Here is a 20,672-nt window from a genome sequence, read left to right as displayed (position 1 = left end):
AGGCACACTTACTTTATTTAAAATATGCTTTTTACATTGTAAAGCCCTTTCAGTACAAAAGTTACACAATGTTAGAGGGGGTTGCACAATAGCTTCTAAACACATAGAACAATGAGAAACCTCAATGTCAGACATGTTGAACAGACTAGTAATACCACAAAAGTCATTTAAAAACTTATTTATAGCATAAAATAAATATTAGAAAAAATGTGTACTGTGCCTTTAAAAAAAAGAAAAAGTGAAAAATATTTCCAAAATGCACAAAAAACGTTTAATTATTCCCAAATTTAACTTAATATCGTTGGTTAATCCAAAAATTACTGCACCCAGAAGCAAGGGCAGAAATAAGGTTTTAGAAGTACTTATAGCAACATGTAGTCAAAAGATAGATAAAAATACGCTCTGCTGTGGCGCCTACCTGCCCCCAGGGTACTTCAAATCAAGTTTCCAACCCTTCAGGCCAGCTACACAGTCCAGGAGCCACTGAGTTACTGTTTGCTGCTGCTAAGCCTGAAGAAATTGCGCCAAATTAGGCTCCGCTCCTTAAGGTCAAAAGTCAGAGTAGGTCCAAACAACAGCGCATGGAAATGCAGTTTTGCACTAAAATAAACATATACACACAATATAACCCTCAAGCATAAAACCAATAAGTTTTAAGTGCCAAAAAAAAAAAACATAAAACATCGTTTTTTATATGTCACATAATGCCCAAATATCAACTAATGATAAATATAAAATAGGGACTCCAGTAACACCCCTCTTATTAAAATAGGTTTTACTGCTTACCTCATTCCCATTCAGGGGAATAATGCCAGCCAGTTCTGATATACCAAGTCTCCTCAGAAAAAAAGGCTGCACATACCTTAATGCTGCTTGTAGCATGAAACCGGTCTCCACACTGAAGATGTCTCATGGTTACCTTCAGAAGTCTTGTGGGAACCAGCGTGGATCTTAGTTACAAATGCTAAGATCATCAAACCTCAGGGCAGAAATCTTCTTCCATATCCCCCTGAGGAAAATAGTATGCACCGGTACAATTTAAAATAAAAAACTTCTTGATTGAAGAAACTAAAACTAACTGTTAGGGAGGCCTGAGGGCAAGATTGAAAACCATTGTTCTATGGTGATTTACCACATGGGTGCACCTTCTAATTACATGGGGGGGGGGCAGACATAATAGACTCCATAAAAATATAATTAGGTCAGATCCCTAAATATTAAATTTTGAATTAAGTAGAGTCAGAAACTCTACTATAAAACCCAGTACCAATATACCTCAGTAAAATATAATAATAGCAATACACAGAGAAAGAATAAGAAGCTGCAGGAAAAAAAAACAGCTAATGTTGAAGAACCCCCCCCTCAGCAGCTTTTGAATGGGCTCCTACCTCCTCTAAAAGTTTTAGAATTGTCAGGAAAATCCATTAAAAAGATGTGACTGGAATACACTGAATCCAGGCTGGAGACAGGAGCTGTGGACAGGAGAAAGGTCGCCAAAGGAAGGGGCAGAGCCTGCCCAGAGCTGATCCCCGGCTTCAGCAGGCTCAAAAAAGTAAAAAAAAAGTTTAACAGTGAATAAATAAATAAAAAACTCCTAATGCAGGCTCCTCACCCCCTGCACTCCGGTAAGGACCACTGACTGCAGTGAGCAGCCAGTAGTTCTCTTTTTTCTTTCTTAAATACTAGCCAGTAGTTCTCTAAATGGGCCATACATCCATTTTTATAGAAATGCCAAAAATAGCTGCTGTGGGGGAAAGGGTCTAGATACTCTCCTGAGATCTAAAAAATAAGGCTATGGGTGGTTACTAACTGAAATAAAAAAAAGGTGTGTCTGCAGTTAGGTAGGCTAGGTCCCTTGGCTATGCGATACTCTTCTTATAGCCTGTGGGCTGTGTGAGTGTACCGCAAGTTGTCTGCAGCTGAATCCAGTAGAGAGCCCATCCAGTGCTGTACTGGTACAGCAGAGGATCTGAGATGAAATACCTTTAATCTCATAGGGGAGGCTAAGGGATATGTCCCCATGCCTGAGGTAGTTATGACTGAAATCCCATAGGGAGATACTGCGCACATAACCAGGTATTCCTATGCCCCTATATAATTCAGAGTGCTTGAATTCCTTTCTTCCTTCTTGCTGAATGACCAAATTCAGGGGTAATGAATCAATAAACATGTAGCTGGTACACCTCTATCTTCAACCTCACTCCTGGTAGGCCAAGGAGAGATGGGAGGTGGAAGGGATTAAAGCTTGTGTGGGTTCTTGGCCTCCTCCCAGTGGCGAGAATTATATCCCACATCATGGAGCCCTATGGAGTATCATCATTATACAAAATAAATATTATTTTTTTAGGCATTGTAGGTATTTACTGTTTAAGATTAATTTGTAAATGTCAGATTTGAAGTGTAAATTATACTGTTCTGCAAGCAGTACTTACAATCTATATTTTCATAAGAAGCAGAACTACTAATTGTAGAAACCAATAGGGAAGTTTCTGTTTATGCCATTTTATATCTAAGAAGAGAACAGACAAACAGTGGAAGAAATAGCAGTGGAGGGTATGAAATAACTGGGACACAAATGCGGAATAATAAGACAGCAGGGGGAAATATAACAGAGAATTGGTGAGGCATGGATAGCTACAAAAAATGAGTTGTGACACTGAGTACAAAAAGAAAATGGAAAAGGGAGAAAAAAGGTGACGTACTTGCAATTTTAATAAATAATTCTGAAGTGGCAGGAATGTTTAATATGCAAACAAACAACTTACTTCCTTTTTGGGTTCTACATTTTGATTGCGTCGACTTTTCTTAGCTCTTGTTTCCTGAGTTGCCTTAAGCTTGCAAAAAAAACACACACAAAAAAACATAATCAGTATATATAGTTATTTATTTTGATTTAAACTCTGTTTTCTAGCTCAGATTATATGGCAATTGGCAAACTATAACAATAAAATGTGCAGCCACCAATCAACAAATAGCACCCCGGTGCTATTAGCTATCTTTTTTAATAAAGGATACCTAAATAATGAAGCAAATTAGATCATATAAGTAAATTGGAAAGTTGTTTAAAATTGTATGCTCTATCTGAATCATCAAAGAACCAAATGGGTTTCCTGTCCATTTAATGAATTTAAAAAAATATTTTTAACATATTAAAAGTTTAAAAAACATGATTGATCAGTATACCCATATACAAATGACAGTAAGTTTGTTTAATATGTTATAAACACCACACATTAAACCCTTTAACCTATTTGGTATTTCAGTGATTAGCATCCACTATCGGTAATTCCAAGTGTGGTTGTGGGAAAATAGAGATCAAAACTTGTGTGAGTTAACAATGTTGACTGTGAAAGAAAAACGTAGACTGAAATCGACCCAATAGTTCTATGCAAACAACAGTGCAGTTACACACCAGAACATTTTCTTTATTGCACTTTTATACCCCTTTAATGGGAGAGTAACCTTGAGATTTTAATATAAAATGTTGTTATAAAAAACAACAACTTTCCAACATACTTGTATTATTCATTTCGCCCCATTTCATGTCACGTCTCAGAAGATATTTTTTATTCTTAGAGGTGGAAATGCACCCTGCTAATTGTTAATGCTAACTCAGCTATATGTTGTATGTATCCCTAATTGGCTTTAGCTGATTACAACTGCAAAACAATTCACTTTAAGTTTAAACTAACTTTATGACTGTGACCATCCTTATAGTCAGCAGTCCAGAGCCCAGATTGGCTCTTCAAATGGGGGGTTGGCTATTGACAGACAATTGCAGTAAAAACAAAATGTATGCTTACCTGATACATTTCTTTCTTTCCGGGCATGGAGAGTCCACAATTTTATTCTAATTACTAGTGGGTTATTCAACTGCTGGCCAGCAAAAGGAGACAAAGAGCACCCCAGCAGAGCTGTTAAGTGTCACTTCCCTTACCCATAATCCCCAGTCCTTTGGCCGAAGAAACACGGAAAAGGAAGATAACACAAGGGAATAGAGATGCCTGAGGTTATACAAAAAAAATGCAGACTTAAAAGTAAATAAGGGTGGGTCGTGGACTCTCCATGCCCGGAAATAAATAAATTTATAAGGTAAGCATAAATTTTGTTTTCTTTCCTTTGGCGTGGAGAGTCCACCATTTCATTCCAATTACTAGTGGGAACCAATACCCAAGCCAGAGGACACAGAATCAAAGGGAGGGAGAAAAAAAAAAGACCTAAACAGAAGGCACCACCACTTGAAGAACTTTTCTCCCAAGGAAAGCCTCAGCAGAGGCAAAAGTATCAAATTTATAGTATAAAAAAGAAAACTGACACCTTACATGTCAACTCAGAAGATCTCCCCTCAATATGAGGAAAGATAAAGTATTGTCCTTAAAACACTAAAAATCTAAAACATGAAATGGCCTCTCAATATAAGAGAAAAAACTAAGACATATAATAAATATTCTAGGTAAAGAATTAATATGTCGACAAGGAGAAGAAATCTCTTACTATAAAAGAGATTGCTAGCTTCACGAAAATTGAACTGCCAACCAATGGCAGTCAAAAGTCAAGACAATTAAGATGTCAAGAAATAAAAAGACATCTAGCCCCAGCAGTAAAACAAAACACCATTCTGGCATGAAAGTTCAAGAGCAAGATGTAAGGCAGTTGGACGAACCAAAAACCTTAAGAGGTTGTAGTCAGAAAACATGAAAAAATAACATGTCAACAAAAGAAGGATAACAAATATTGTATTCCTATAAACAAAAACAGGAATAAATATACTAATGTTCTAAAAACACGAGGACTCAAAGTATGATACATGAAATCATACAGGAGAAAATAACCTAATATTTGTAAACCCAAATATACACAGTAAGCTCTGTAAAGCACAGCAACATAACAGTACCCCTTAAACACCTAAAAGTACATCAATATACATTTGAATGACTATTAGGATAATGAAAAAGTCATCCTCCTGCCCATAGCTAAGAGAGGGAAATTTATCTTGCACCAAATCTCCCTTGGTGCATATAACTAAAGTGCACCAAAACACAGAGCATGGTTGAAAATACAGACCGCATCAAAAATAAAATTGCTGCGCAAAATTCCCTGAAGACTCTGAGGAGGAAAAATCTTATAACCTGCATTCTATAATCTTGTATCATAGGAAAAGAAACCTACTCTATAGACACACAAAGAGATCCCACATTAATAAAATGGAACCACTTAAAATGAGGGAGGAAGGTCAAAAAATTATACCAAGCACTGAAAAACTAAAGTGCACCCATTGAAAAAACTCTGGTATGGAGTCAATACCCCAGCGGAGATAACTCTCAGGAGCTATCTGAATAGAACAGCTGATATAGAGAGATGCCGAAAAAGGAGGCCACTAGTCAGTTACATACCTCCGTTACGGATCGCTCCCTAAGGGTTCAGGGCATATTAGTAGAAACCCTTAGCCTTAAGAGTATCAGCGTGCCAAAATGGCGGGGCAACTACGCAGATGAAATTAAAACTACACGCATCCTTTAAGAAAAACGGGTACATCTGTATTTGTACTGAAAAAATATTTCACAGCCGTGCCCAATTGTGTATAAAATGAATACCATCTTTGGGAAGTGAGAAACGTTTAGCACTGAGAGAGGGGTTCCTGACTACCCAGGGAAGAAATGTTTAGCACTGAGGGAGGGGTTTCTGACTGCTCAGGGTACCGTACAGGATTAGAAAATAACCCCTAGTTCTAAAAAGGGGTTTCATACTGAGGTCATATATAAATCCTAACTTGAAAGGATTATTGCAGACCCACATATATACCGGTTAACTGTTATCTCTACAGTTAAACCGATGTTGCCACTGAGGGATTTTACAGACTTTTTAGCTTTCACTGAAAAAAGGCCCCTTGATGTCCACCCACACAGAGAAAATAAGAACAAGTCCCTTACCCCCATCAGCCCTATTAGACAACAAGCCATGAGGGCAGGGATACAGGACTCACGGTTAGAAGTCTTCTTTCTTCTACACCAGCTGACAGATCCATACCACGTCTGACAGTGAGCTGGAGAATAAGAAAGAACAGAGTAACCAACCCTGGCTTTCTATAAAGGGGTAGCAATAATGTTAGAAACAAAGCAAAGACAACCTTGCCGCTTTCTAACTGCTAAGAGCCACCATTACTCTTACTAAAGAGATTGACATGGACACAGCATAGCCCCAATCATTGCTTGCAGGGAAGTACCCATAAAAGGATTAAATATCTTCAGACACCATCGCACATCCTCCATTGACAGAGGCAAAGAGAATGACTGGGGATTATGGGTAAGGAAAGTGACACTTAAAGTGTCAAAGCTAATTGAGTAAAAATAGTTTGCATAACATTTTTTTTAAAGAATTTTTAAATATAGGCAAAAATACTTAAAATAGCCATGCTGTCTGGACACTGTGCTCCACCCCTCTTATCAGTGTTTAGACACAGACATTGTATTTCACCTGAGTTCACAGCTTCTAGGCATGCTCCATCAGATAATCCCTATTCATTTGTGCATTTTACCAAAACAATAATGGATATAGCTACAGCCATAAAAGAAATTGTGTGGGGGGAGTTAGAGCTGTACAATTAAGAAACTTAAAAGAAAGGGTTAATGGCGAGGCACTGCAGTATAAATTTGCAGGTAAAGTAATTAATTTACATATTATTATATTTTGTCTCTATCTTAACTTGTTTTATGTCCATTTAACAGCTCTGCTGGGGTGCTCTTTGCCTCCTCCTGCTGGCCAGGAGTTGAATATCCCACTAGTAATTGGAATGAAATCGTGCACTCTCCATGCCATAGGAAAGAAAAGGATGTTATTTTTTCTTTAAAAACATTTAGACTTTTTCAATATATTATTCTATAGCAACACAACAGAAACGTCTTATAATTACTAGGTGTTTGCTGCCCCTTTAAATAAAGCTCCCAAGTTATGAAAAGATTGAACTTCTCAAGGATGGTGTAAATCTACCCATTTTGTTATATTTTGTTCTGTACTCTGAAAATGACGGGTATTTTAGAAATGTGCTTAACTGATATCAGTTCTGAAAGTTCCCGTTATTAGTATTTACAATACTATCTCACAGATAAAAGTCATTGGAAAAAAAAAAAAACCTGTTCATTGCTGGTTGAAGAGATACTGGATTCTGCTTCTTCTTCACCTTTGTCTTCTCCTTTAGATTTCCAGAATCGCCCTTCACGTAGAAAGCGCTGATGCAATTCTAGCTCATCACAGGCTTTTTTCCAACCCATGCTACGTTTAACATGAAGCTGGTGCACATTAACAGTGATTTCCTGAATATTTTCTGCTGGAATCCAGGCTCTGTCAAAAATCGTATTAAAACATGTAAGTTGGAGTGCACTTAATCTTACCTAGGCTGTGATAATGTAATAACTGCTACTGAAAAGTCACTTTCAGAACCAATAAAACAGTAGCATGCTAAAAAACGTAAGAGAAATACCTATGTAATGTTGCAGTTATTTGGAGCAACATGGATACATTTTAATCTTTTTTTATTTTTAATTTTTTTTCCATTTGTTTTTATAAAAAACAGAAACAAAATAAAAACAGAGGAGCTGCACATTCCCATATGTCTGTCAGTCAAATTGGTATAAGGGGGCAATAATGGTTGTGTTTTATTTATGCCTCATTCAGTGCCAGTGATTTCTTCTCTTGATTGACAGGCATTTTTAAATGTGCAGTGCTGCAATCATTAAAACAATAAATAAATCACTAGGAGTACACTTTGTTAACAAATCATATTGGTCATTTTGTTTTATCTATGTATTTACACATTAGTAGAGTACAAACAAATGTTTTAGTTCTTTTAATAGTCCTCTGTCATGTATATTATATAGATTATGACAATACCTCTGATGATGATGACCAAAGAAACGAACATCAACTTGATTGTCTTCCTTTTGCATAACTTTTGCTGGCCAAAACCCAAAACCTTTCATCTTGGCCCAAACTAATTCATGATTAGGTATCTATAACACAGATGGATTAAGATTTACACTCAGATTTGAGTTAAAACCCTGCAGCCATTCACTCACAGAAAAACTCTAGGAACAATAACAAATCTGAAGTTGCATGATATGTTGACATTTTCGTTGTATACTAAATTATCTTTTGACATTTATATATCTATAAAGTGCACTGCATAACCTTACCAATGTCAGTTCTTCACTATCTGTACAATGCACTTGATTTAACAAAGAGTGCTACCTTTAAAGATTATATTTTGTCAACGTTTAACAGCATTAGAACATAATGTGCACATTTGGGGCCAGATTACAAGCTAAGTGCAAAAACAGAATTTATGTTTACCTGATAAATTACTTTCTCCAACGGTGTGTCCGGTCCACGGCGTCATCCTTACTTGAGGGATATTCTCTTCCCCAACAGGAAATGGCAAAGAGCCCAGCAAAGCTGGTCACATGATCCCTCCTAGGCTCCGCCTTCCCCAGTCATTCGACCGACGTAAAGGAGGAATATTTGCATAGGAGAAATCATATGATACCGTGGTGACTGTAGTTAAAGAAAATAAATCATCAGACCTGATTAAAAAACCAGGGCGGGCCGTGGACCGGACACACCGTTGGAGAAAGTAATTTATCAGGTAAACATAAATTCTGTTTTCTCCAACATAGGTGTGTCCGGTCCACGGCGTCATCCTTACTTGAGGGAACCAATACCAAAGCTTTAGGACACGGATGATGGGAGGGAGCAAATCAGGTCACCTAGATGGAAGGCACCACGGTTTGCAAAACCTTTCTCCCAAAAATAGCCTCAGAAGAAGCAAAAGTATCAAATTTGTAAAAGTTGGTAAAAGTGTGCAGTGAAGACCAAGTCGCTGCCTTACATATCTGATCAACAGAAGCCTCGTTCTTAAAGGCCCATGTGGAAGCCACGGCCCTAGTGGAATGAGCTGTGATTCTTTCAGGAGGCTGCCGTCCGGCAGTCTCATAAGCCAATCTGATGATGCTTTTAAGCCAAAAAGATAGAGAGGTAGAAGTTGCTTTTTGACCTCTCCTTTTACCAGAATAAACAACAAACAAGGAAGATGTTTGTCTGAAATCCTTTGTAGCATCTAAATAGAATTTTAGAGCACGGACAACGTCCAAATTGTGTAACAAACGTTCCTTCTATGAAACTGGATTCGGACACAAAGAAGGTACAACTATCTCCTGGTTAATATTTTTGTTGGAAACAACCTTCGGAAGAAAACCAGGCTCAGTACGTAAAACCACCTTATCTGCATGGACCAGATAGGGCGGAGAACACTGCAGAGCAGATAACTCAGAAACTCTTCTAGCGGAAGAAATTGCAACCTAAAACAAAACTTTCCAAGATAATAACTTAATATCTACGGAATGTAAGGGTTCAAACGGAACCCCTTGAAGAACTGAAAGAACTAGATTAAGACTCCAGGGAAGAGTCAAAGGTCTGTAAACAGGCTTGCTTCTAACCAGAGCCTTAACAAACGCTTAAACGTCTGGCACAGCTGCCAGCCTTTTGTGAAGTAAAACAGATAAAGCAGAGATCTGTCCCTTCAGAGAACTCACAGAAAATCCTTTCTCCAAACCTTCTTGTAGAAAGGAAAGAATCTTAGGAATTTTTATCTTGTTCCATGGGAATCCTTTAGATTCACACCAACAGATATATTTTTTCCATATATTATGGTAAATTTTTCTAGTTACAGGCTTTCTAGCCTGAATAAGAGTATCTATTACAGAATCTGAAAACCCACGCTTTGATAAAATCAAGCGTTCAAACTCCAAGCAGTCAGTTGGAGGAAAACCAGATTCGGATGTTCGAATGGACCCTGAATAAGAAGGTCCTGTCTCAAAGGTAGCTTCCATGGTGGAGCCGATGACACATTCACCAGGTCTGCATACCAAGTCCTGCGTGGCCACACAGGAACTATCAAGGTCACCGAAGCCCTCTCCAGATTGATCCTGGCTACCAGCCTGGGAATGAGAGGAAACGGTGGGAATACATAAGCTAGGTTGAAGGTCCAAGGTGCTACTATTGTATCCAATAGAGTCGCCTTGGGATCCCTGGATTTGGACCCGTAACAAGGGACCATGAAGTTCTGACGAGAGGCCATCAGAACCATGTCTGGAATGCCCCATAATTGAGTTATTTGGGCAAAGATTTCCAGATGGAGTTCCCACTCCCCCGGATGCTCCTCCATCGCCAGGGAACTCCTTGTTACCCCCTGATGGTTGATATATGTAACAGTCGTCATGATGTCTGATTGAAACCTTATGAATTTGGCCTTTGCTAGTCGAGGCCAAGCCTTGAGAGCATTGAATATCGCTCTCAGTTCCATTATGTTTATCGGGAGAAGAGAGTCTTCCCGAAACCATAGACCCTGAGTTTTCAGGGGTTCCCAGACCGCGCCCCAGCCCACTAGACTGGCGTCGGTCGTGACAATGACCTACTCTGGTCTGCGGAAGCTCATTCCCTGTGACAGGTTGTCCAGGGTCAGCCACCAACGGAGTGAATCTCTGGTTATTTGATCTACTTGTATCGTCGGAGACAAGTCTGTATAATCCCCATTCCACTGTCTGAGCATGCACAGGTGCAATGGTCTTAGGTGAATTCGTGCAAAAGGAACTATGTCCATTCCCGCAACCATCAAACCTATTACTTCCATGGACTGCGCTATGGAAGGAAGAAGAACAGAATGAAGTACCTGACAAGAGCTTAGAAGTTTTGATTTTCTGGCCTCTGTCAGAAAAACCTTCATTTCTAAGGAAACTATTATTGTTCCCAAGAAGGAAACTCTTGTTGACGGGGACAGAGAACTTTTTTCTATGTTCACTTTCCACCTGTGAGATCTGAGAAAGGCTAGGACAATGTCCGTATGAGCCCTTGCTTTTGACAGAGACGACACTTGAATCAGGATGTCGTCCAAGTAAGGTACTACTGCAATGCCCCTTGGTCTTAGCACCGCTAGAAGGGACCCTAGTACCCTTGTGAAAATCCTTGGAGCAGTGGCTAATCCGAATGGAAGTGCCACAGGTAATGCTTGTCCAGAAAGGCGAACCTTAGGAACCGAAAATGTTCCTTGTGGATAGGAATACGTAGGTACGCATCCTTTAAGTCCACCGTGGTCATGAATTGACCTTCCTGGATGGTAGGAAGGATTGTTCGAATGGTTTCCATTTTGAATGATGAAACCCTTAGAAACTTGTTTAGAATCTTGAGATCTAAAATAGGTCTGAATGTTCCCTCTTTTTTGGGAATTATGAACAGGTTGGAGTAAAAACCCATCCCTTGTTCTCCTAATGGAACAGGATGAATCACTCCCATGCTTAACAGGTCTTCTACACAGTGTAAGAATGCCTGTTCGAAGATAATTGAGACCCGTGGAACCTTCCCCTTGGGGGTAGTTCCCTGAATTCCAGGAGATAACCTTGAGAAACTATTTCTAGCGCCCAAGGATCCTGAACATCTCTTGCCCCAGCCTGAGCAAAGAGAGAAAGTCTGCCCCCCACCAGATCCTTCCCAGATCGGGGGCCAACACTTCATGCTGTTTTGGTAGCAGTGGCAGGTGACTTGGCCTGCTTACCCTTGTTCCAGCCTTGCATCGGCCTCCAGGCTGGCTTGGTTTGAGAAGTATTACCCTCTTGCTTAGAGGGTGTAGAATTTGAGGCTGGTCCGTTTCTGCGAAAGGGACGAAAATTTGGCTTCTTTTTAGCCTTAAAGACCTATCCAGAGGAAGGGCGTGGCCCTTTCCCCCAGTGATGTCTGAAATAATCTCTTTCAAGTCAGGGCCAAACAGTGTTTTACCCTTGAAAGGGATGTTAAGCAAAAGCGCTCTGCGCGCCACGATAGCAAACCCTGAATTATTCGCCGCTAATCTAGCTAATTGCAAAGCGGCATCTAAAAAAATAAAAAAGAGTTAGCCAATTTAAGAGCTTGAACTCTGTCCAAAACCTCCTCGTACGAAGATTCTTTAATGAGCGACTTTTCTAGTTCTTCGAACCAGAAACACGCAGCTGTAGTGACAGGAACAATGCATGAAATTGGTTGTAGAAGGTAACCTTGCTGAACAAACATCTTTTTAAGCAAACCCTCTAACCTTTAATCCATAGGATCTTGAAAGCACAACTATCTTCTATAGGAATAGAAGTGCGTTTGTTTAGAGTAGAAACCGCCCCCTCGACCTTGGGGACTGTATGCTATAAGTCCTTTCTGGGGTCGACTATAGGAACTAATTTCTTAAATATAGGGGGAGGACAAAAGGTATGCCGGGCCTTTCCCACTCCTTATTTACTATGTCCGCCACCCGCTTGGGTATAGGAAAAACATCGGGGGGCACCGGAACCTCTAGGAACTTGTCCATCTTACCTAATTTCTCTGGAATGACCAAATTGTCACAATCATCCAGAGTAGATAATATGAAATTTAAATTTAAAAGTTACAATATCAGGTTCTGCTTGTTGAGAAATTTTCCCTAAATCTGAAATTTCTCCCTCAGACAAAACCTCCCTCCTGGCCCCTTCAGATAGGTGTGAGGGTATGTCAGAACAGATATCATCAGCGTCCTCTTGCTCTTCAGTGTTTAAAACAGAGCAATCACGCTTTCTCTGATAAGTAGGCATTTTGGAAAAAATGCATGCAATAGAATTATCCATTACAGCCATTAATTGTTGTATTGTAATAAGTATTGGCACACTAGATGTACTAGGGGCCTCTTGTGTGGGCAAAACTGGTGTAGACACAGAAGGGGATGATGCAGTACCATGCTTACTCCCCTCATTAGAGGAATCATCTTGGGCAATATCATATCTATGGCATTATTATCCCTACTTTGTTTGGACATTATGACACAAATATATCACATATATTTAAATGGGGAGACACATTGGCTTTCATACATATAGAACATCGTTATCTGATGGTTCAGACATGTTAAACAGGCTTAAACTTGTCAACAAAGCACAAAAAACGTTTTACAATAAAACCGTTACTGTCCCTTTAAATTTCAAACTGAACACACTTTATTACTGAATATGTGAAAAAGTATGAAGGAATTGTTCAAATTTCACCAAAATTTCACCACAGTAACTTAAAGCCTTAAAAGTATTGCACACCAAATTTGAAAGCTTTAACCCTTAAAATAACGGAACCGGAGCCGTTTTTACATTTAACCCCTATACAGTCCCTGGTATCTGCTTTGCTGAGACCCAACCAAGCCCAGAGGGGAATACGATACCAAATGATGCCTTCTATAAGCTTTTTCAGTGGTTCTTAGCTCCTCACACATTCATCTGCATGCCATGCTTTCCAAAAACAACTGTGCATTAGAGGCGCGAAAATGAGGCTCTGTCTATGACTAGAAAAGGCCCCCAGTGAAAAAGGTGTCCAATACAGTGCCTGCCGTTTTTATTAAAACAATCCCCAAGATTTAACAACTATTAAAAGTAATAATCTGCCAAATATACTTAGTAAAGTAATCGTTTTAGCCCAGAAAAATGTCTACCAGTTTTTTAAGCCCTAATGAAGCCCTTTATTCTTTTACTTAAACTAAGAAAATGGCTTACCGGTTCCCATAGGGAAAATGACAGCTTCCAGCATTACCGAGTCTTGTTAGAAATGTGTCATACCTCAAGCAGCAAAAGTCTGCTCACTGTTTCCCCCAACTGAAGTTAATTCCTCTCAACAGTCCTGTGTGGAAACAGCCATCGATTTTAGTAACGGTTGCTAAAATCATTTTCCTCTTACAAACAGAAATCTTCATCTCTTTCCTGTTTCAGAGTAAATAGTACATACCAGCACTATTTTAAAATAACAAACTCTTGATTGAAGAATAAAAACTACATTTAAACACCAAAAAACTCTAAGCCATCTCCGTGGAGATGTTGCCTGTACAACGGCAAAGAGAATGACTGGGGAAGGCGGAGCCTAGGAGGGATCATGTGACCAGCTTTGCTGGGCTCTTTGCCATTTCCTGTTGGGGAAGAGAATATCCCTCAAGTAAGGATGACGCCGTGGACCGGACACACCTATGTTGGAGAAACAATATATTTTTTTTTAAATATATATATTTTTATTGAGGTCGCAAAGCTTCTAAACATAGTTAAAGGGACACAAAACCCACATTTTTTCTTTCATGATTTGGAAAGAACATTCAAGTTTAAACAACTTTCTAATTTACTTCTATTATCCAATTTGTTCTATTCTCTTCATATTCTTTGCTGAAAAGCATATCTAGATAGGCTCAGTAGCTGCTGATTGGTTGCTGCACTTAGAAGCCTCATGTGATTTGCTCACCCATGTGCATTGCTTTTTCTTCAACTAAGGATATCTAAAAAATGAAGCAAAATAAATAATAGAAGTAAATTGTAATGTTGTTTACATTTGTATTCTCTATCTGAATAATGAAAGAATTTTTTTGGGTTTAGTGTCCCTTTAAGGTTACAGTGTAAAAAGTCCAAGAAAGAGCAGCACCACCAAATAAGCAATTCAAGCTTTCTTTATTGGGATATTGATGTCCCAATAAAGAAAGCTTGAATTGCTTATTTGGTGGTGCTGCTCTTTCTAGGACTTTTTACGTCTACTTGGGGTTTTTGGCAGGACCCTTAGAGCGTGCACCCACTTGCAGATGCTGGGCTTCCTTGCTTTTTTGTTATTTACAAGGTTACAGTGTAGTCATGAACATAAACATATGTCTACATAATAGTAGTAAAAGAAATGTCCAACACATATCCCCAGGTTGAGGCCTGTGTTACACCATTCTTAGATATAAATAATATAATTAAACATAATTTCAACCGTATATACCTCTTGTAAGTGACATATAGCTAAAGGGTATAACATTAATAGACATAAGTGCAACGTCTATAACAAACCTCTTTTATTGTTGTTTCTGAATATCTCCCATTTGAAAACAGGGCCACTCTTGGACCATGAACATTAAAAATAAACAAACTTGGGAATAACGTTAATAAGATCAAGGGTGTAGGGGCTATATTTAGTGAAATAGAAGTAAATTAGAATATAATGTAGCTAGTAGTTACCTATCTAAACAGTACTTCAATAATTGGGGATTCTTATCTAATAGTAATTTGGGAATATGAACTGTAGGATGTATTTTCCTTTATTTACTAAGTAAATTCAGGGGGGGGGGGGTAATTTGTTAAATTGTGGGAATTTTAGTAGCAGGGAGGATCTGTCATTCTATGGACCTATTAACAATGCGATTCAGATAGCAGGTCAACATAGTAGTATCTATATCTATGTGGGTATATCTGTAATAGATTCGGGAAGAGAGTGTCTTCTGGAATAGGTATAAATTCGAATTAGGTATATGTAGGATTGGTTTGCGCTAACCCACATATAATGAAACTATATGGGTTACACATATGATGATATATAATAGATATAATCTCGTTCCTCATCATTCTGTAATAGGGGTACGGGCCCTACACCCCCCAACAGATAACAAAGTTCTCACCTTTAGGTTGAGCAGCAACTTTATAGACGCTTTATGAAGGGAATGGAAGCAATCAATTATGATAGTTATTTTACCACAGGATACCTTTTGGGGATTATTATGACAGGTGTAGTCTAGTAAAGCTGGGCATAGTGAACAATGTACCATATAGTATACAATAAATCAAAATGTTCCAGGGTTATCAGTCTTGTTCTAAAGCATTGTCAGTGCTTATTAAGTATGCAGTGGGCTATGTATGTATATGTAGATATACAAAGGCTTTAAATAAGACTCTCTAGTTCATAGCTAACATATATCACAGTGTATATAAATCTATAAAATACCACAGTCTAAGGAGTATTCTTGCAAAGAGCAAACAACCTATTACTTATATCACAAAGCTAATAAAAGTAGAACAAAGTAGGCTCTATATGTGGATAGTTCTAGAAGCCCCAAGATCATGTATATATAGCGGACAATTGTTCAATAAAAAAGCTAAACAAAAAGCTAAACAAACAATGCTTAACATTAAACAGCAACATGATACTAAGGCAGTGCTAGATTCATTCAATACGTGGCATAGATAGGTTAACAAGGTACATAGCCCTTCTTGGGCTTAGTATGACATGAAATTTATTATTTATCACGGTCAGTAAAAAAATATTCTATTGTCATATAGTTCAGGGTAATGTTGCTAAGGTTATGATCAGAATGTGACGACTCTATATAAAAGAACAATAACTCCAGGGGTACTGGAAGTATCAGAATCTCCCCTAGGTTAGACCTTGCTTCAGGGATTTAGTTGTACATGAATAAGTTATCGCATCTAGTGGTCTGTAAATAGATATTACAGTTGGATTACATGAAGCATTATAATAACACTTGTTTAATAACTCTAAGACTATAATAGAACCCCTGCGTAGGGGCCGTTTACTTGCGCTCAATTTAGTAATACCAGCGCAAGCTAATGTACACTGGTATTGTAAGTGAGAGCTTGCTTTCATAGGCTCCAATGGTAGCCTAGTTCTCATACCATGAGACACAGCATGAGAACCTAGCGCTGCATAGGTAGTAAATCGCGCAGCAGACTATAAAATGGTGCGCGATAAATAATAATTATAAACGTAAACACTCCCTTGCAGTAGAGAAGATACTTGTATAAAACATTATGCTAGATTAGGCATCTACCTATACTAGGATTGTCCAACTTAAAGTGATGGTTAACTTTATATGTTTTAAAATCAGGTCTAATGAAGATGTGCGGCAACTTATTTTAATCTAGCCTTGCCATTCGAATAGCCCCCACTCTGGCCACCCACTTCAAAAGTAATATTTTTTGTGAGCTAATGGTTCTAGCCACACAGCACTTTTTTGTAGCTAGAGGGCTGAATGGAGAACAGTTCAGTTAGCTCACCAAAAAAATAAATATTGAAGAGGGCAGCCAAACAGAACTGTACTCCAATCAGCGCTCTAGCTACAAAACAAGTACTGTGTGACTCGAGCAATTAGCTTACAAAAAATATTACTATTGAAGTGGGCGGCCAGAGGGAAAGGTATTAGAGTGGCACAGCTAGATTAAAAATTAAGTTACAGCGCATCTTCATTAGAAGTGATCAATTAAAGTCCATCTAAAATATCGCTTAGATTCTGGTCCTGATTTTAAAATATGTTAAGTTTACAAAGACTTTAAGGGCCAGGAGACAGAATGCGGAGTTCCACTGATTTATATCTGGCTTCTCACTTTAGTAATGCTTGCTCCTGTACCAAGCAGGTATTTTGCATCACTTTCACTACAGATATACTATATGCATTGTTTAAAGGGACATAATACTCATATGCTAAATCACTTGAAACTGATGCAGTATAACTGTAAAAAGCTGACAGGAAAATATCACCTGAGCATCTCTATGTAAAAAAGGAAGATATTTTACCTCACAATTTCCTCAGCTCAGCAGAGTAAGTTCTGTGTAAAAAGTTATACTCAGCTGCTCCCAGCTGCAGGTAAACAAATTTTAAAAAATGAAGAAATGAACAGCAGCCAATCAGCATCAGCAGTGCTGAGGTCATGAACTCTTACTGTGATCTCATGAGATTTCACTTAACTCTCATGAGATTTCATAGTAAGCTTCCTTTACCTGATTGGTGAAATAATATGAGAGTGCACGATGCTAGTCCCTTCAGATGTCCCAGGACAAACACACTAAAATGCTGCTTAGAAATCCTTTACAATGGGAGGTGGCTACTGAGGAACTTTTGAGGTAAAATATCTTTCTTTTTTACATAGAGATGTTCAGGTGATATTTTCTAATCAGCTTTTTACAGCTATGCTGCATCACTTTCAAGTGTTTAAACATTTGGGTATTATGGCCCTTTAAGAAGGATGAACAAATAAAGAGACTTTAAACACTGCTTGCTTTAGTATAAACAGTATGCTTGTCCCATGGTCTCTGGGTTCCTAGGTTTTCTTCAAGACAGATTAAGATTTTTGGCTTCTTTTTAGAGAGTATATAATTAAGCATGTAAAATTATGGGGAAGAACATAGCTCTAAAGCAGTCAATGATTTATGTTACAATAACACAATCACGCTTAAATTTAATTTTAAACATTGTAGGAGTAAATATTGTTGAGTGCCTTCTTCATATTCCAAATGGTGCATTCAACTTCAAATTTAAATTGTGCTTAAACATAGAAATGTTCCTTAACTATATGTAATCATTTAGACCACTGCATTTTTATTTTGCATAGCACATAACCCAAAACCACAACAAGGTTTTCTAAAGAAATAAATCTTTAAATACGTACACATGGATAGCAGAACCAATTGTCAGGCCGTGCATTTGACAAATAGAAACAATTTTTGCAAAGCTGCAGCTCGTCCAACTGAAATACAAAAATTATTACGACTGTAAATAATATGTAACAACATATTACAGTGTATTTCTAAGTTAGAGACATAAAGATCAATTGCTGTAATAAACCTAAATACTATCAGCTGTTTTTAATCAGGAACATGTTTAAATGCACCCTATACTTACCTAGGTACCCTCTAAAAAACCCTCAAACCCTTCCCATTATAAACTAACCCTAAAAGTTGAACTTTCAGAAATATTGATCATTACATTAGGACTTAATTAAATTGAATTCTCCAAAAAGAATTGATAGAACAACTTTGCAGTGTACGTTCATTATTTATTTTGCTCGCTTCTCTTGTAATTATGTTTTCTCCCACTGTCTCCACAGATGCTGGAGTGTGCACTGCAGGATACAGAACTCTAACCCTGCAATTGTCTACATAATCATGACTTGATCAGTGCAGGAGCATGTTTATATCCTTAATTTGCCACAGGGAACGACATAAACAATACTCAAATGCTGTGTGATCCTGAACTGCAAGTTAAATGCTTTTAACATATTTTCTATATGCATAACTTTTGCAATACAGTGACTAATTGATGGTATATGCTGTTATGTAAAAATAATATCTTTAATGTCCCTGTAGTCCTTTTCAGTCTTAGAGCAAAGAAATGTTTAGTATGTCCAGGACAGTGTGAGTTACCTCATGACAAGTGTCCTTGTACAGCACCTTCGCTACATCAGCTTGCTCGCTATCATCTGGAAATAAAAAGCGCATGTTTTGAGCACATTTACAAATTATAATCTTTTTAAAAAATGTATAATATAATAGAGTTACTCATTCAGCTAACAAAACTTGAGGCCTACTGGCAGGAGATGCTACAGGAAATGAGCAAGTTGTTGGGAGTGGAGATTGGGCACGACCCTAGTATACTTTTACTTCACTCACTCACAAAAATAAAAGATAACGTCAGGACATCCCTATTATTACTGATGCTGACAAGTGCTAAGGGATTAATCCACAGAATTGGAAACTGACAATATCTTCTACAAAATTAGAATGGGAAGCACAAATATCACATATCTTACAGTTACTAAATACATGCAAAATAGAATTGCATGCAGTGATGTTGCAATTGTGGAACAGCAGGCAATCTAACATTTGTAGCTAACTCCAGTTATTTTAACCTCCCGTACTAATAACTTTTTTCTGCCTGGCTTAACAAGTTAAATCTTTAGATTAAAGGGGAAGTCTACTTGGAAATTGCTATTGTTTAGAAAGATAGATAATCCCTTTATTAAACATTCATCAGTTTTGCACAACCAACACTGTTATATTAATATAATTTTACCTCTGTGATTACCTTGTAGCTAAGCCTCTGCAGACTGCCCACTTATCTTAGTTCTTTAGGTAGACTTGCATTTTAGCCAATCAGTGCTGACTCATAAATAATGCCACAGGAGTGAGCACAATGTAATCTATATGACACACATGAATTAGCACTGTCCTACTGTGAAAAGCTGCCAAAATGCACTGAGATAAGAGATGGCCTTTAACGGCTTAGAAATCAGTTTATGGGCCTACCAAGGTTTAGCTTTAAGCAAAGAATACCAAGAGCACAAACCAAATTTGATGATAAAAGTAAATTGAAAAGTTTTTAAAATTGCATGCTCAATCTGAATCATTAAAAAGTTTAATTTTGACTTGACTGTTCCTTTAAGGTGTGAGCACCTTCTGGTATTATTTATTTTAAAAGTTTAAGAATATTTTGAATGATACAGAACTGAAATGTTTTAGTTTTCCTCTTTTAATGAAATGTACTTTAATTTACATCTTTTATTTAGAGGGCAACTTGTAATCTCCAGTTAACAGTGCGATTGACAATGTATATAAATCAATAGTTAAAAATTAAGATATTTATAAAAGTAAAACTCAACAAGCCTGGAACAGGGAATGTTGTGCCTTTACACTTGACTCTGCATCTAGTACTGTACCATGATAAGATGCTTATCTTGTGGTCTTTCAAGGATACTGGGCGCTGATTTCCAGTTGTTTATCCTACTCCCAACCTATATATTTGATTCTATTGATGTTACTGTATGTTGGATGTCATTGTACTTTCTTTATTTGTAGCTTAATAAAGCTTGTTGAAGGAGAAAAAATTGGAATAACTCAAAAGTACAAAAAAACTAATCACTGTACAAAACACATTCTGCAAAAAATATAGAATGTCTTTTCACACTTGCCTGACAAAGATTATAAGCAAATGACCACAATATGTCTGGTCCTGTTCTGGCAAGTGCCTTAGTTAAACATTGCAAAATAAATATGCTGTTTAAAAATGTATT

The 20,672-nt window shown here is 37.8% G+C and overlaps 1 protein-coding gene across 5 annotated transcripts in view; it reads right to left on the bottom strand.

Annotated features, from left to right (window-relative positions):
• ZMYND11 (zinc finger MYND-type containing 11) overlaps positions 1-20,672 on the bottom strand; it is a 375,736-nt gene that overhangs the window by 50,813 nt on the left and 304,251 nt on the right. For all 5 annotated transcript variants that reach the window (XM_053713832.1, XM_053713834.1, XM_053713835.1 and 2 more), the window contains 5 exons: positions 19,027-19,082; positions 18,273-18,350; positions 7,888-8,006; positions 7,131-7,338; positions 2,766-2,834 (listed from right to left, as the gene is read on the bottom strand). In XM_053713832.1, coding sequence (XP_053569807.1) covers positions 2,766-2,834; positions 7,131-7,338; positions 7,888-8,006; positions 18,273-18,350; positions 19,027-19,082 — 530 coding nt within the window. The remainder of the gene's footprint in view (positions 1-2,765; positions 2,835-7,130; positions 7,339-7,887; positions 8,007-18,272; positions 18,351-19,026; positions 19,083-20,672) is intronic.

Source organism: Bombina bombina, chromosome 5, assembly GCF_027579735.1.
Source record: "Bombina bombina isolate aBomBom1 chromosome 5, aBomBom1.pri, whole genome shotgun sequence".
Classification (NCBI taxonomy): domain Eukaryota; kingdom Metazoa; phylum Chordata; class Amphibia; order Anura; family Bombinatoridae; genus Bombina; species Bombina bombina.
The sequence above is the reverse complement of the archived record's forward strand: the minus strand, read 5'-3'. Positions and strand labels throughout refer to the sequence as shown.